Source organism: Adiantum capillus-veneris, chromosome 20 (genome assembly GCF_014529385.1).
Source record: "Adiantum capillus-veneris isolate H3 chromosome 20, ASM1452938v2, whole genome shotgun sequence".
Lineage (NCBI taxonomy): Eukaryota > Viridiplantae > Streptophyta > Polypodiopsida > Polypodiales > Pteridaceae > Adiantum > Adiantum capillus-veneris.
Genome location: NC_140950.1, coordinates 5,441,209 through 5,459,603, shown reverse-complemented (window position 1 = coordinate 5,459,603; position 18,395 = coordinate 5,441,209). Strand labels below are relative to the sequence as shown.

The window sequence follows — 18,395 nt, the reverse complement described above, 5'->3', positions numbered from 1 at the left end:
TATAGGTTTTCACTATTGAGCTATTGGTTGGTTTATGCTTGATTAGCGCAGTGGTCAAGTGATCTCCCACTTTTGACGTGTATGCATTGACATGATGTGTGGCACAATTGACTCTACAGTAACGACTCATGAGAGACGAAGGTCTCGATCTTGCTAATACTTGCGTTGTTGGCATTGTGCTCACACATGGCACATTAGGCGTTGTTGTTTCAGACGTATGAGATAGTAGCGGAGATGTATGCGAGATGCAGATACGGCTTTGACACATGTTAGAGAGGCAGTTCCAATGGCAGTCTATGCCAATGACGGTGATGTCACCCTTGCCTCCAATGTACCTCTTGTAAATTTGTTTATAGATAACACACTTTTTCCATAGTGGTTACTAGATAGCGATGTTGCTTTCCATGTTACATCGTATCGTGACTGGTTTAACACTTTTTCTAGTGGGAGACTTGGCTGTTTGCACTTGGCCGATGGTTCGACATGTGACATAGAGGGTGCATGAGACGTTTGTTTGTCTTTTCCCAGTGGTGCATCATACACGCTACAACATGTGCGCTATGTTCCTCAGCTGAGACATAGCTTGATCTCAGTGAGACAGTTGGCAACTTTTGGTTGTCAGGTACTACTTAGAGAGCAGTCTTTCCAGATGCATTGCGGTTCACTAGTGATTGTGAGAGGAGCCCGCAGCGGCCTGGTATATCCTATGCATGTGTTTGAGGTTCGAGACAACATAGTCTCGGTTTTGTTGCTGACATGCTTTGAGTGAGAGACCAGACGTGTCTCTTTCGCAGGTGAGCTCCACCATGCTCACGAGACAGAGCATTTCACTGTGCATGACGTGCCAATAGATTTTGTAGAGACAAAGATAGAGCGGCAGTGCTCTAGTGAGACATAGCAGGTGTTGTCAGACTTTGTGCAGGCAGAGGTAGAGTAGGTCTGCTCCCTAGAGACATAGACATAACTGATATATATGAAGTTCTTTGATATGCTCATGTTAGAGGCTGATGAGTTGGTACCGGGACACACACTTTTGCCTATGGGTGTGAGGGACATAGCTTCCCCAGTGTCGGTGTTGACACATCCATACATGATGGATAGTCTTAATGATGTAGTGATTGTAGATAGTGCAGGGGAGGCGAGTACAACCAGGTTTGTGTAGATTTTGTCAGCGTTTGGGTGTCTCATGTTCGACTTGTTAGTGTCAAGGCTCGATCTAGTAGCTGTCTGCAGTGGGAGCATTTGTAGCAACGATAGTCAATCGTACAGTGGCTGACGCTAGCATGACGCTTTCTAGAGCTTTGCAGACCATACAGAGTTATCTGCGGGATTTACATGCAAGCTATAGCGTGGGTAAACACACTCGCCTACTACCAGAGCCAATACGACTGTGTGTAGAGCGATAGAGTGAGCAAGTGGGCATAGGTTGAGAGAGTTTCTCACTTAGTTTCTTGTACATATTAGTAGTTTACCTAGTAGGTCTCACTTATCGACGCATCGCTTTTAAGTGGGAGATTGTTGAGGTAAATGCGCTACACCTTTGTCCGGGGCCAAACGTTCGGTGTCCGATCGCCTGCCCACATATGTACATGTCTTTATTCATTATACATATATGAATAAGGAGCACCTCACTCACTAATTCCTGAGGTTGCTTCACCCACATCCTGTGTTCTTGCTCTCTCTCCTCTTCTCACTCTCCACAAACGCACTGCATTCGCGCACTCACAACTATGAGTACACAAAGTTGTATGGCAAATAAACATCACTACAATGGCCTTGTCTTGTATCCACGGCTTGTTGGCCTTACTTTACAAGGACACTTTGCATCTTGAAAACAAAACTATACTTGGCATATATATCCATAAAAGAGTCCCACCTAAAACAACAATATGCTTCAAAAAACTCCGCCTCATAATCTCATCACAATTTTACTTTACCTTGTTGATGGACACAAGAAAATGTTTGTCATGATATTGGGTATTCTTCTGTTGTATGTGGTTAGCATTACAATCGGATAGCTGACGTGTAATGATCAATTGGTGTGGTCTTTATTTTTCACTAATAGTGAGTTGATGTTGGGTAGATTGGAATTCTCGAAACTGAAGAGAAGACGTTAGTCATATAACCAATAATGCTTATTGGTCATCTACTTTTTCAAAGTGTTGTAGTTAGTTTTCTAATAAGTCTATATGGTTCGTGTACAAATTTAGTGGGGAACTTTTATCTATGAAGGTTCACTCAATAAGTGATACGTACCACCCATGAACTCAAGTGTAAAGAAGGGTCTCTATTTAATCAATAAAAAAATTAAATATCTAATTCCATAAGAGGTACGCGGAAGTTAGCTGATACAACAAAATACCCAACTCCAAAAGAGGTGCATTGGGACGTGTGAGATGTCAAATTTTTCATTTCCCCTCTCTCAACGTATGATTTGGACTATGGAACTTTTGTGGTGTGTGACGGCGTGAGAGAGAGAGAGAGAGAGAGAGGGGGGCCAAAAAGTACGTGCGTGCGGCGTCTACTAACCATTTAGCTCGTGCCGCCAATACCAAATCTTTGGACTGCTATAGACTACTAGGCTAAAGGTTATAATTGCTCATTTGCCGTTTGTGGAGCGGCCTAGCTGCCTGCACATTCCTGAGGATGTGATTGGTTGTGGATGTTATGCTTTCTTCAGGGTTCAGAAGGGTGAGCCAGAGCCATGTTAATCTTCAGCAACCCATTTCTTTGGAGCCCCGCCTTCCTCTGAAAGCCCCAGTCCACTGTCGCTCTCACACATCTTTTGAAGATGAAGCCAACAAGGTCTTCCTGGGAAACGTCTTCTCCTTGAAACGTTGCTTTTCGCTCAGTGACATGCTTTCTTGCTGCCAGCTCTGCAATGTGTCAGACCCTATTCACTTGGACCTCCAAGAGGCCCATAGACATGGACTGCGTGCTTGCCGGGTGCCTGAATTGCTCTATGCCGGGCTCTTCCCTGCAATTATCGGCACACATTTTGTAAGTTGTCCAGTTTTTCGATAGGTACGCATGTACATTGTTATCTAGACACATTCAACTTTGAAACAAAAAGCAAGCGTTTTATGAGAGGGGAAAAAAGGAAGGTCATTTTGTCCTGTAGAGGCCAAATAAAATTGGGCTACGAGAGACAAGAAAGAAAGAAAGAAGGCTTTATCATCCTCTGCTAGAGGACAAAGTCGACCTATGAGAAAATCAATATACATGAGTATGTCCCTACGATCCTTAAAAATTCATTTCATTACAGGAATCTCGAGAGATGCGCCCTCTGCTATTACACAGCGGCGGCAGGAGCAGGGGCGCAGGACAACAGGAGAAGGGAGCTTTGACTGCGTAAGTATGCATCGACAGAGGGAATCCACGCCGCTGGATGAGGGGGTAAAGGACGGAAGATGTTTTTTTTATATATAAAAGGGGCTTAAGTTCTGACGTTGTGACCAGTTGGTCGAGTTGGTTAGCAAGATCGTCTGACTGCGAGTGCGAGCACCAGAGTTCAAATCAAGTCGTCATCTTGAATTTTGCTTATTGTGCGCCGTCTTGGGAGAAGAGAATGTTGACGAATCTCTGGAGATTCTATAACAATATAAATGAGAAGCTACCAGTATGTATGTAGTTAGGAGTGTGTCCTCGCTATCCAAAAAAAAAAGACAAAAGGTGCCAAATAAAAGCGATGTAAAACAGTGCGAGGTGGTACATACATGTGTGTGGAGGAGAATGATGAGGACGGGGTACGAAACTATATGGTCAAGTAGTGCAAGCATGATATTAATGTATCTTGCTAGCTCCATCCAGTATCGGATTGGGGATGTGGGATATCATGCATGGGTGGATAGGGATTGAGGATCCCATCACCACTTCTGTCTTATCCAGCTGATGTGGTGCTTGGATCTCTCAGCTAGCTGCTTGAGGCAGTGAAACAGCAGCAGACACACAATCGAACTTGAAAATTTTTACACTTTAGGTGAAAAGCGCACTCGAGACAAGACATGGTAGACCGCAGTTCTCTACCGAGATGCACTAGCTCCAAGTCAGGTGTCTCACACGGTGCTCCTTTTTATATTGATAGTCATAGAGTACAACTACCGAGGAGTTGTCAAAGGTGGCAGCGGAAGATGCAATGAAGACAAGAATTGGCTTGTGATTCGGTGGACACCTCGACTCCGATCTAGAACACCTGCAATGCCAAACACATGAACAAGGCACACCTGTGTAGAAGAGAGATCACTGAGATAGGAAGAGACAGGACGTCTGAGAGAGAGAGAGAGAGAGAGAGAGAGAGAGAGAGAGAGAGAGAGAGAGTCAGTTGTTTGTAGTTTTCTCATGTGTGTTGCTGTAGATCTTTGACTTGGAGTGTCCAAGTCTATCACACTTCTTCGTGCTTTTTGTGATCAAATGATTGAAGGCTTACCAGATGTTGGGAGTAAGCATGGGAAATGCTTCACTTACATTCATGGGAAGCAACATAGAGAGGTTCTTCAGAAGTACTTTATGCGCCGAGCTAACGCCGCTTTGGAGTTGGTCCACACCGACCTTTGTGGACCTATGCAGAATCCTTCCCTAGGTAGAGCTCTTTATTTCATGTTGCTAGTGAATGATTTCAACGGCTTTACTTGAGTATATTTTCTACAGCACAAGTCAAAGGCATGTGATTCTTTCAAGAATTGGCGTGCTCTTGTGGAGAAGGAGAGCAATGAAGTGTTGAAGACAATTCGATCAGACAAAGTGGGAGAGTAAAGCATTTATTTAGTTTTGTGCGGACCTTGGCATCAAGTGGGAGGTTGGGATTGCCGGATCGCCCTTAGAGAATGGAGTTGTGGAGTGAAAGAATAGGATAGTGGTTGAGATGGCGTTGACTACGCTTGAGCATTGAGATTTGCCAAAGTCATCATGGGCGGAAGGAGGCTTACTTTGGTAGAAAGCCCGATGTCTCTCATTTTCAGATATTTGGGAGCGACGTATACGTCCATGTATCGAAGGAGCGGAGGAAGTTTGACTTCAAGTCCAAAAGAATGTTTTTTGTCCGCTACAAGTCTTTTCGGGATATCGACTCTATAATCTAGTGAAGAAGGACGTTTGTCACATGACACATCCAACCCTATGTATCTGTGGATAAGCTACAGCATAACAGGGTTCAGTCAGTCCAGTCAATCTAGATTAGAAGTGATCTGGCACTTTTGTGAGTATATTCGTAGACCGTGCATGCCCAGTCACTTAGTATAGATGCATATCCTCTGGTTGCACACAGCATGATCATCAGTATTCCCATCAGAATCCATCAGATTCCATCAGGGGAATTTTTCAGTGCATTTAGCCTATTTTCCCTATTTTTGACATTTTTCACTTATTAATTTAAGTGACTTTCCAACAAAAGTAGGTAGGGCAATTTGGGTAAGAAAATATATAAGCAAACCAAAGCTAGCACTAAATGGCAGATGAGCAAGGAGAACAGCAGGCCATTGGCGACAGGTTCCCCCCTCTCTCAGCAAGACTCTTCAAGAACCTCTTGGTGTTTTTCCTCACCCAAGACCTAGCATTTTGCATCATCGCCAGCAGCCCCCTCCTGCCTTGGCGTTTTCAGCAGATACTTGACCGCAGCCCCCCCTTGCACCTAGCGTTTTTCATGATCGCGAGAAGGCCTTGTTCCCTGGCGTTTTCAGCATCAGATCGCAGCAGTACAACAGCGTTTTCAGCCATAGATCACAGCAGTCATCAGCGTTTTTATCAGGCTATTGCAGCGTTTTTCAGCAGCCCAAAACAGCCCCGAAAAATCAGCAAATCACCCGTAGCAGATTTCAGCAATTAGCGTTTTTGGACAGCAGTTAGAACCATCCCATTTCAGCCCTATTGTCGTCATCGCCATCCCGGTTGTCGTCGCCGACATAGCCTAGATCTGCATCAGTTTTATGCATCATCATTGTATCCGTTTGTGCAATTAATCGTAGACCACTCTCGCCAACGAGAGTGGGGCCTTCGGAGGAGGGTTTTACGATGTCTCTGGTGTCGTATCTCTCTTTCTCTATCTCTTAGTCTCATACACTTGCACGCACAGTGTCCACTCACTTTGTTCGTGATCATAGCACTCCTCGTTAAGAACGGAAGGCTCTCCCTTCCATAAGAACTAAAAGGAACCTCGAGCAAATATGGATCACTCATCTTGAGAAAGAACAACATTCATTCCGCTGCACCTTACATTGGTATCAGAGCTTTGACAGTGTTTTGTATCACTCAAGGAAAGAACCACAAGAATCACAAGAATTTTTTTTTGCTTGTTGTGGTCGCACGAATCCAAGTTCGCTTGGGCGTGTCGATTCCTAATCGTGTATTTGAAGAGTGACAGGAATCCCAGGAAAGAAGGACTTGTCCAGTCTCCCCATGTGTCTCTTTTCACTCATTGAGAGCGGACCATGCACTTAGTGGCCAGCCAATCGACGTGAGGTGGGAAAAAGCAACCTTGGTGCGAGCGCAAGGCCGCCAAGGGGTGCGCCCGCGGAAAGGAGTAGAACTCGGGTGAAGAGAAGATTCTTCTCAAACACGGTTTGCAAGCGAAAGAAAACCTCAAGAACCTCAAGAACCTCAAGACCCTCAGGAACTCAAGAACCTTAAGAACCCAAGAACCCAAGACCCTCAAGAACCCAAGTTCCTCGTGAACTTAAGAACCAAAGATCATAGTGCATGGTCGTCACCCGAAGCGGAATGGATACTTCGTATACAGGTGATGAGCGAGGCAACGAAGAGTTCTCCCCACCAAGATATTTTTTCGACCCTCCCCCTTCGCCATCTACGCAACGAGTTGTACCAACTTCTATGGAGGCGATGGTCAAGTCGATGTTGGACATGATGGCACAACAACAAGAAACAAATCGAGTTGCGTTGGCACAACTGGCAAGCAAAGCAGAACAACAGGAAGCTAAGGACCGCGAGCGCGACGAAAGAACCGAAAGAATTGCTGCACAACAAGAAGCAAATCGCATTGCTTTAGAATGCGAGCGCGACGGAAAGAAAGAAAAGAACAAAGAAAGGAGGAAGCGGTAGCACGAAGCGCTACCTTGGAGGCTGAGCGTGCCACTCAAAGAGTGGCCTTGGAGATCGAGTGAGAGGCTCAAAGAGAACTACGCACTCAAGAGTTGATTCGACAAGTACTTGCCTCGAAATCCGAACCTGCCAAAGATCGTGGGAGTTCCTCAAGTGGCGCAAGCCACGATGCGGATTCCAACTACCCAATCACAGAGAAGTTGATTTTCAGTAAGTATGATGGTAAGATGGATGCTACGGTTATTCATTCTTGGTTGCATCAATTTAATGCTTATTTTGCGACAACTAAGAAGACAGGAAATAGCAAAGTTTTGACGGCAGTCATGTACCTTGCCGGTGATGCCATTAATTGGTACCACGCATGGCAAGAGGCACAGTTAGCTGCGCACCTAGAGGAAGCCGACGAACTCACTCCCCTTTCCTTCAATTGGGTTGATTTCCAAGACAAGCTCAAGGCGCGGTTTATGCCACCTTAGTATCTCGCACGATTGAAGGATGATTGGCGCGCTCTCAAGCAAAATGGTATGCCAGTTATGTCTTTTTCTAATCGTGTTTTGCAGCTAGGTATCCAATTACGCAAGTCGGATGATGAACGCAAAGAGGCATTCCTTTATGGATTGGACGAGTATATCAAGTACGACGTCGAGGTGCTCGATTCAATCGATCTCAACAAGGCGGTAGCGATTGCTCTCGCACAGGAGATGAAGCACAACAAGGGAAAGCCTAAGAAGAACAAGACGTCCACAAGTACCTCGCAGATTTCTCAGAACCCTCAGAACGTTAAGAATGGTAACTCTTCTAACCAATCTTACAACAGTCTCTCAGAAAAGGATTCTTCCAATGAATCTAAGGGTAAGGCTAACACAATTGCTAAACCTAAGCTTACTCCAGATGAAAAGGTAGCACAAGGAATTGTAGGAGGATACATCACGTTGGAAGAGCAAAGCACTTATTCTAAGGAAGGTCGTTGTTTTCATTGTCACATTAAGGGTCACATAAAAAGAACATGTCCTAAGCTTGAATCGAATGAATCTAAAAAATCCACAGAACCCACTTCCTCTGTCCATGCAATTAATGATAACACGAGTGTGCCCCAAGTTTCTCATGACCCTCCCATTGATCATCTCTCATTGCTAATATGCAGGACAAGATTGAACGGATTTATGTGAAGGAGACTCTCTCAGTCTCTTTTTCTCCAAATCATGACACACAGGATTTGCATGATTGTGAGCAGCATGATGATTTGATTGACAATGATTAACATGATGATTTGGATGATAAAGACAAGCATGATGATTTGCATAATCAAGATGTGATTTCTCACGAGCATGATGATTTGCATGATCAAGATGTGATTTCTCACAAGCATGATGAGTTGCATGAAGAAGATGTGATTGTTCACAAGGATGATGTGTTAGTTGATGCTTTTTCTAGCGAAGCTAACCTCGTTGTAGATTCGATCAATCACGAAGAACCGATCTTGGCTTTCGAGCTTAGGTTCACAGAATCCTCATAGGAAGTATTATGTGTTCGCATGATTGATACGCACGCATTGTTCGAGTGTTTCATTCGTTATCGTTTCCTGTATTTTAGTCAGCATCTTTATGTGATGCCTTTTTCTAGGCATGACATATTGTACGTTGAGCACGTTTCTCTCATGGATGTGCACGAATATATGCGGATTTCTCATGAAAAGCTGAAAAGTATGTATGTAAGGAAGTCACATTCCCTGTCTCTTCCTTGGCATGACACGTTCGTAGAATGAGCACATGAAAGTATGAGCACTAAGCATGGGCATGTCCGTTGTGAATTGCCACAGTTGATTGCTGTAGATCATAAGAGAAAGATTCGATCTCATTGTTTGCGTGTATGTGGTGAACGCTTTGGCATTCCGTCTATTGGTTCATTTACATTGCATGCACAGTCTTTAGAGAAGACAAGATTTTTTCCACTCACTTTACATGGAATGGGTATGTTCATGGTTTTGTGTTGGAAATGGTTTCAGGAATTTTCAGCCATGGAGATTCTTGAAGAAGGACGAAGCACGACTCTAGACGAAGTTGAAGCATTGAAGGAGCCACAGAAGACTTTGTCGCTCGCGGCCCAAAGAAGCAAGCGTTGCAGACCTTTATGAAGTTCAAGTACCGCACGACCCACATATCAGAGTGGGCCAGCGAAGAGTCCCTTCTAGGATTCCGGATGCTATTGGCGATCTCCCTCGACGCCATACAGTTCGGTACCAGTACCTCACTTTGAAAAGGAGGGGATGTCACGTGACATATTCAACCCTGTGTCCGTGGACAAGCTACAACATAACAGGGTTCAGTCAGTCCAGTCAATCTAGATTAGAAGTGATCTGACACTTTTGTGAGTATATTCGTAGACCCTGCATGCTTAGTCACTTAGTATAGATGCATATCCTTTGGTTGCACACAGCATGATCATCAGTATTCCCATCAAAATCCATCAGATTCCATCAGGGGAAGATTCCATCAGGGGAATCTTTCAGTGCATTTAGCCTATTTTCCCTATTTTTGACATTTTTCACTTATTAATTTAAGTGACTTTCCAACAAAAGTAGGTAGGGCAATTTGGGTAAGAAAATATATAAGCAAACCAAAGTTAGCACTAAATGGCAGATGAGCAAGGAGAACAGCAGGCCATCGGCGACAGGTTCCCTCCTCTCTCAACAAGACTCTCCAAGAACCTCTTGGCGTTTTTCCTCACCCAAGACCTAGCGTTTTGCATCATCGCCAGCAGTCCCCTTCTGCCTTGGCGTTTTCAGCAGATACTTGACCGCAGCCCCTCCTTGCACCTAGCGTTTTTCATGATCGCGAGAAGGCCTTGTTCCCTGGCGTTATCAGCATCAAATCGCAGCAGTATAGTAGCGTTTTCAGCCATAGATCACAGCAGTCATCAACGTTTTTATCAGGCTACTGCAGCGTTTTTCAGCAGCCCAAAACAGCCCTGAAAAATCAGCAAATCACCCGCAACAGATTTCAGTAGTTAGCGTTTTTGGACAGCAGTTAGAACCATCCCATTTTCAGCCCTATTGTCGTCATCGCCATCCCGGTTGTCGACGCCGACATAGCCTAGATCTGCATTAGTTTTATGCATCATCATTGTACCCGTTTGTGCAATCAATCGTAGACCACTCTTGCCAACGAGAGTGGGGCCTTCGGAGGAGGGTTTTACGTCTCTGGTGTCGTATCTCTCTTCTCTCTATCTCTCAGTCTCATACACTTGCACGCACAGTGTCCACTCACTTTGTTCGTGATTATAGCACTCTCCATTAAGAACGGAAGGCTCTCCCTTCCATAAGAACTAAAAGGAACCTTGAGCAAATATGGATCACTCATCTTGAGAAAGAGCAACATTCATTCCGCTGCACCTTACAACGTTGTACTCAACTGTGATGTGGTCTTCGACGAGCATATTCCTCGAGAAGGGCTTCCGCTCCCAAGTTTTCCACGACAACCCCAAATTTGCCGATACTACGAGATCTTGATAGTGATGTTCCTCTTGAGGTCGATGAACCCTCTTCTCTTGTTCTTGTCCCTTAGGCCACGGAGGAGATTGCATCCATTCTAGATGATGTAAATTACTGGGGTTCTCACCATAGTGCTGAGGTAGAGCCAGATGTAACAGTAGTTCCCCCACGAAGAGTAAGTCAAAAAAGTTACTGAAGAGGCTATTGGAGACCTTGCGAGACACAACTACTTCAAATTTTTGAAGCGATACGACGCGACAATCTCAACGACTTCAGATTGCTAGGACTTTATTACAAGTGAACTGTGCTTTGATGTCTACAGTGATTGAGATCCTTTGACAGTTGAGGAGACACTTTCACAACTGAAGTGGAAGTTGGCCATGCAGAAAGAGCTTGATTCCATTAAGAAGAACAACGCTTAGGAGTTGGTTCCGCGGCCTACTAAGTAGAAGGTGATTGGTGTCAAATAGGTCTACAAGACCAAGTAAAAATCTGATGGTTCTTATTTAAGCACAAGGCACAACTTGTTGCCAAGGGATTTTCTGAAAGAGATGGTCTAGCATAGATACACGAGATGGCCATTTTGAGGTCTCCATTCCCTGTTCCCATTCTAGGTTCCCGTTTCGAATTCCCTTTTCGTGATCCAGAATCGAGTATGTGTAACAGGGAATGGCATTTCATGCTCGTTGCGGTTCTGTGTTCCCCGTTCTTGGTAACTATGTGGTATGGACTATGACGAGACCTCTGCTTCGACTGTGAGATTGGCGACCATACAAACAATTTTTGCCTTTGTTGCCTTTTTGGGGTGGCTCGTTTACCAGATGGATGTAGTGTCGGCTTTTCTCAACGGCGACTTGCAGGAGGAGGTTTATGTAAAGTAACCTCTAGGGTTCTTGGATTCAGATTTCAATGACATGGTTTGCAGGATGGCCTGAAGCAAGCGTCTCGAGGGTGGTACTAGAAGGTAGACTCTGCCTTCTTATGACGTTCTTCTGCAGACCCAGATTTGTATATTTACAGCGAGGCAGGATTGGTGACTCTTATCATCCTCTATGTGGACGATCTTGTGATTGCAAGTAGCCATGGTGAGTACATCCATAGTACTATGGAGACCTAGGCTAAGGAGTTTGAGATGACAAATCTGGGCTTGCTTTATTACTTTCTAGGATTGGAGGTATGGCACATAGATGGGGGTATCTTCTCTCTCAACAATGCTATGTTAGAAGCATTTGGTACGACTGAGTGCAAACCCATCTCATTCCCTATGGATTCCAATCGAAAGCTGTCACAGTATGACCGCTTAGATGTAGCAAGTGCTACAAAGTATCGGAAGCTGGTTGGTTCTCTTATTTGGGTACTCAACACCCGGTTTGATGTAAGTTTCTCGGTGGGACTTCTCAGCTCTTTCATGCAGAGACCTACCGAGCCACATATGGAGTAGGCTCTTTGGACTTTGCGGCATTTAAAGGCGGCCAAATCATTAGGCATTTTCTATGTGGGTGGAGGTACGGACTCCAAGATCATTCTTAAGGATGGAGTGATTTAGATTGGGGTGGAGATCCAGATAGACAACGATCGACTATAGGTCACACCTTTCTTTTGGCTTAGGAGCAATAAGAAACAACCTACAGTTGCCTTATCATCCACAGAGGCGGAATATAGGGTTGTTTGCAATGCTATATGTGAGTCAATGTGGTTATGGAGGCGACTTTCAGAGGTTGGGTTGCCACAACAAACAACCACGATCTACTTTGACAACCAGAGTTCTATAGCCATTGTGAAGAACCCAATTTTTCATGCCCGAACCAAGCAATAGAGACAGATTCCAATGGTGGCTCTAGTATCTGCCAGGAGCAGATTAGGAAGTGAGGACTGTTTTGTGATTGTGCCTGACCATACCTGAGGTAGACATACTTTCTCGGCGGTGCATTCCATGGTGTTGCCCACCCAATAGGCTGGCATGAGGCGGGACCCCGATCCTAGGGTTTCTTAGGGTGAGAGTCTTCAGTGTTCTGTAGTTCCACTACTAATTGTGTGTACTACGTCACTTTCAGTGTGTTCATATTTATTAGCAGTAGGATCCATTTTTTATGCAAGTTGTAGGGTTTCAGGTTGAGTAGGGAAAATGTGAGATTTTCCTATATATGCAACAACCGCCCCCCCCCTCTTCCCTTGTACTATAAGGCACGTGATCAATGAGTAGAGCTTCTAGCATTTGGGCCATTCTCTCTCTAGCGTTTTTTGTCTAGTGCTCTGTCGTGAGTCTAACGTTTCTCTCTCCTCTCTCTAGCGTTTTTGGCACCAACGTTTTCTCTCTCTACCTATCTGCTAGCGATCTGCCCATTCGGTGGGCGGTACGCGGTAGGAGGTCATTTACGAGGAGATCTGTCACAATAGATCTGAGATCCATTGGCTGTCACGAGGACGTGGCAGCTGTTAACTATGTCACGAGGACGTGGCAACTGCTAACCTTAGTTGTTGGTTTCTTTCGAATGATTTTTGTTTTATTTTTGAGACCCTCTTTTTGAAGTAGCAAACGGTGGGACATTGTATGGCCAATGTGAACGGTAGTTTCACCCGCAGACGGGAAGTGGTCGGCACTGGAATTCGTATAGTAAGAGGATGTCTAGGCTCAGAGCAAGATCATGTAGGTCCCCCTGTCGCACTTAGCAAGTTGGTGGATACTAGGAAGTGAACTCAATAAAGGCATAAAGTCAAGGTGAGGCTACCAACAGAAAGTATCCGATAGTTGGGCCACATTGCACTTTTGGATGTGGTCCCAATGAAGATAGATGGTCAGATGGCAAGTGAGAGCCCAACGGAAGCATCTCCTAAAAATTAGGGAACTGCTATTTTGGGCCATGAAATGTGTTCGCGTCATTACCTTCGGTATAACTAGGGGAACAGTTAACAACTCTGCCGCGAAGTCAACTGGGCAACCAGTCGGGAGATTTTTAGGCGGCAACCCCGTAACGGAAAATGGCTTGTAATCGCGCCAAGTGACACTTTTTCATGCACTTGCCTCCTAAAGGAAAAAGGGTGCTGAATTTTAAGCTGGGAGAGGCCTCATTTGCAATTTGTCACAGGTTAAGAGCTATGGAGTGCTTTCTTTCCCTCTCATGTACAGTGTGGTGCTAGGAGTGATGCCCTGCACGCCACACATTGCTCTCTCTCCCCTACGTGCTGTTATGTGATGCCCCACAAGAGGGCTCTTCATTTGACTGATGTACAACTGTGTGGTTTCATGCTTTTGTGCTAAGGCAAGAGCCTCCTTGAGCAAGAACAGGGGTAGCTAGCTGCTACTCCAAAGCAGGCACCGGGGAGGGTCATAACCTCACCGTACAGGTGCGAATTCAGCGCTGTGTATGCACTGTAAATTGACTGTTTTTCAGCCATACGGACGCCAGAACCCTTGGGAATCGTGCCCCACTGGTAGAGGACAGCTAGGGGACTGTTTGGGGCTGAAAACATGACAAAAATTAGTAAATACAGCGTGCTGAATTTACTGTTTTTGGGCAGGAATTCGAGGGTATACGCTAGTGGAAGTGAGTTCTAGCAGGGGAATTGTTTTCGTGCAAGTTTTGGGGTTGTTATGATACCGAAATTTGGCCAAAACATATGGTATCTAGCGGGATACAAGTAAAGGGATTCCTAGGACTCTAGTTTGTAATTTACCCTCCTAAAGAATAAAGAAATACCAAAAGGGACGCCAATTTTGGGACCTATAGGTTGTCGGCGTCTGATCGGAGCATTCTAGCTTCCGAGCCGTGTGTGCGCTCAAGTATTAATTCCCGTCGTAGGTTTCCTTTTCACGTTCTCTGTGTGTGTGTCTAAAGTAAAGAATTTTTGGGTGAAAGTCAAAGCCTACCGCCCCACGGGCAGGTTTCAAGGTTCCGTTGCTGGGACATCAATCACTTTTTCCTCAAGAAGTGAGCCTCGGTTGTTTTGGGTAAAGACACAGAGTACAGGAATGCGGGATTACACTATGGCTGACAAAGGGAAAGGCATTATGGAAGAGGGTTCCTCTTCAAAGGACAGACAGGAAATCCCTATGGTTTTTGAGATTGGCGAGAGCTCACGGCCCCGTCAGTCTATATCTCCTATCGATGTGAATGTCCCTCTAGTAGTATAGGGCTTTATGACTGGGCAACTTGAGGATGATGCGTTCAGGACTCAGTTAGTTGCCGCGGTGAATGTCTTTTCGCAATTGGTGCAGAATCCAAGGTTTATGGAGTTCTTGCAAGCGCCATCGGTGCAACAGCAAAATAGGCAACCTACACCGCGTACAAAGCTCGTTTAGGCTCAAGCCCAGATACTTCATGCGACTCAGTAGGACAGGGAACACTCGCATGTTGCGGAGTCAGGGGCTCCAAAATAGGTTCCTCCCGTGCTTGAACATGTGGCTAGAACGTCTATTCCACAGGTTATGCCAGTTCAGCCCACCACCTTTCAGAGCCCGCATGCTGTCTTGAATGGACAGGGCTGAGGGAACTGGTTACCAGGCAATGCACCCAGTTTTTCCACCACCCACGGTACATTCTTGGTATTTCGGGGGTGGATCAGTGTTCTGAAGTATGGCTGGTTATGCGCCTGGAAGTCTGTCACCAGCGTGTGACTACTATCTATCCTTTTTGTTGATTTCTTTCTTATTATTTATTTACTTTCACTTTTTGGAAACACCCCTCTGGAAATCTAACTGCCCTGCATTGCATAGCTAGTGTGGAACTGTCCAGAGGGAGTCCAGGCCTGAGGGCAAGAGAGCACTAAGGTTGGACAAAGACTATGGTTAGCCAAAGTGGGGTCATTGACTAGCCAAAGTGGAATCCTTTGCTACAGAGGCTACATTTCAGTTGTGGGTGTGGCTGCAGTGTACAAAGGGGGTCAGATGACCTAGAAAGATACAATGGCAGCATCTCCTAAAATTTAGGGAACTGCTATTTTGGGACCTGAAAATGTGTTGGCGTCATTACCTCCGGAATGACAAGGAGAACATTTTCTTACTCTGCCGTGAAGTCAACTGGGCAATCGGTTGGGAGATTTTTAGGCGGCAACCCCGAAACGGGAAAATACTTGTAAATGCGCCTAGTGGCACATTCTGGTGCACTTTCCTCATGCAAGAGAAGGTGGCGCTGAATTCTAAGCTGGGAGAGGCTCATTTTCAGATTTTGTCACAGGTTAAGAGCTATGGAGTGCTTGCTTTCCCTCCTATGTACAGTGCGGTGCCAGGAGTGATGCCCTGCTCGCTACGCACTGCCCTCTCTCTCCCCTATGGCAGTATGTTATGCCCCTCTAGTGGGCTTTTCATTTGATCAATGTACATTTGTGTGGGTTCATGCGCGATTGCCGAGGCAAGAGCCTCCTCTTGCACAGGTACTGGATTAGCTAGCGGCTAATCCCCCGCAGGTACAGGTGAATTCGGAGAGGTTTCATGCTAGAAATCTCGTCCGATTCAAAGGGCAAGTAGCCCTACAGGTGCGGGAGCTCGAGGACTTGCTACGGATGCGATCGGCACGCGAAACGGAGCCCGAAACAGTAAATTACAGCCTGCTGTGTATTTTTGCAGGTTTAGGGTTTTGGCCCTAAACGGTCCCTAATACCCCCAAGAGGTTCGGGGACGCGAGGGGACCGCTGTACAAGTGATCTGGCGCATTTTCGGGGCTCAAAACAGAGAATTCAGCGTGCTGCAGATTCTCGCCAGGTTTTGCAAAGTGCCCGTATGCGTCGGGAAAGTCGTTCAATGCGTGGGAATACTGACTGTGAAGGGTCCTAGTACAGTGATGTTGCTGAAATCAGGCCGGAACAGTTGAAATTCAGCCAAGCTTGTGCGGGGCAGCTTATAGGGAACCACAGCGTTTATTCCCTCTTTTAAGCAATAAAGAAATACCGAAAGGGGCGTCTAAGTTAGGGGCCAATCTGGTGTCGGTCTTTTCATACAGGTGCAATCTAGCAGCCTGTATCCCTTTCCCCTTTGTTGTGTCTTGAAAGTACAGGTAGAATAGACGACTAATAATGGGTGAAAGCTAAATCAAGGTTTGAAGTAAAGTCTACCGCCCTTTTTGGATTGAACAGGCCGGTTTCATGGTTCCATCGACGGGATTAAATCACTTTTTTCCCATAGAAGTGAGCCTTGGTCAGGTTGGGCTTGAAGACAGAGGGGATTATAGACCAGACACAAGAAATTGTAATTATGGCTGACAGACCAGATGATGTGACTGAAGAGGTTTTCTCTTCACAGGGTAAACAGACAGGGTGAGTCTTCAAGACCACCATAGACGGATGATGATATATTCAGGACCTAGTTGGCTACTACTGTGGCTATGTTCACACAAGTAATGCAGAACCCGAGGTTTTTAGCCTTTCTGCAACCTCCTGTTCCGTCTCAGCAAGTTGGGTCACTGGATCATATTCAAAAGCCTGTTAAGGTTCGAGCACAGGTGATTCATAGTGCACAGTCAATGGAAACACCTGTACACTTGACGGAGAACATGCAGTCTCCACAACCTGTGCCTAAGGTGCAAGAACAGGTGGCTGAGATGCCAGTCTTTCAAGCTGTACCAGTTCAGCCAGCCACTTTTCAGCAGCCTATAGCTGGTTCTAATGGGCAGGGAAGCAACCTATAGGCTATGCAACAAGTCTTCCCACCACCTTCAGTACACCTTGGCTATTTTGGAGGTGAATCGGTATTCCAGAGCATGGCTGGTCATGCACCTGGAAATCAGTTTTACACGCCAGGAACAATGTTCGGGGGTGCTCAAACGATGATGCCTAACCCTATGTATGGTGTCACGGGCATGCTACCAGGATTTCAAAGTACTCAGGGCCAATTTGGGATGCCACAGGCAAATTTTGGTATGGTTGGAATTACAAATCAGCAGCCAAATATGGCATTTCTAGGTCAACTTAATTGCGGTCAAGGAACACAAATGAACCCTAACAGTGTTCCCATGTTTCAGTCACTTCCATATGACAACTTAACGCCGCTGGAGAGGCCAACTCCGTACAAAGAAGGTGGCAAAGGTGTGACATTCACGACCTTTACAGGGTTTGATGACAGGAAGAAGGCTCTCTCATTTTTCCAGCAGTTTGACAAGGCCTATGCAGGGGGAAACTTTACAGAGGCTTCAAAGGTCCGCAAGGCAGTCACTTTCTTGATAGGGAATGCGGGACAATGGTGGACAACTTTATTTTGCAGCAGCATGGTTATCTGATGACTTTGAAGCAGATGTCATGACAAAATGGCACCAGCTTAATGCTGTCACTTGCAAGAATCTCGATGACTACAATCGGAAGTTTTGGAAAGCTCTACTTCCAGTAACTTCCTATAGGTTTGTGCCACTGACAGAACAGATTGAAAAATACTGTTGTGGCCTACCCAAAGGATTGAGAAAGTACTGTACAAAGACTAAAGTCACTACTTTGACGCAGCTCATCGAGGTAGCAAACACTAGCAATGGTTTGCTCAAGGGAGAAGATTGTGAATTCAATACTGGCGTCAAGGAAGGATCAGCCAAGAAAAATTCAGCGAAGAAGTATGTTCCCAAGGAGGCTCCGAAAGGGACTCAGGAGCCAGCCAACGCAGGGAAAGACAAAGCTATGGCTGAATCAGAAAAGGGACCAACGAAGAAATGGAAAAGACGTTTTCCTCGCAAATCGGAAGAGCAAAAGAAGGTCCTGAGGTCAGAGAACAAATGCTTCATTTGTGAGCAACCTGGCCACAATGCTTACAATTGTCCCACAAAGAAAAGGCCAGCTGATTCTGAAGACAAGGAGGACAAGAAAGGAAAGAAGCCCATGGCTGGTCTAGTGCCAGATATGGTGGGCGACAAGCCAAATTCAGATGCAAGTGAGCTTTGCA

General features: G+C 45.6%; 1 protein-coding gene across 1 annotated transcript in view; it reads left to right on the top strand.

Moving 5' to 3' along the window:
• Positions 1-2,551: 2,551 nt before the first annotated feature.
• LOC147432032 (3-hydroxyacyl-[acyl-carrier-protein] dehydratase FERN, mitochondrial-like) overlaps positions 2,552-18,395 on the top strand; it is a 66,479-nt gene continuing 50,635 nt past the window's right edge. Inside the window, exon 1 of the mRNA XM_086491477.1 lies at positions 2,552-3,000. Coding sequence (XP_086347603.1) covers positions 2,668-3,000 — 333 coding nt within the window. The 5' untranslated portion in view covers positions 2,552-2,667. The remainder of the gene's footprint in view (positions 3,001-18,395) is intronic.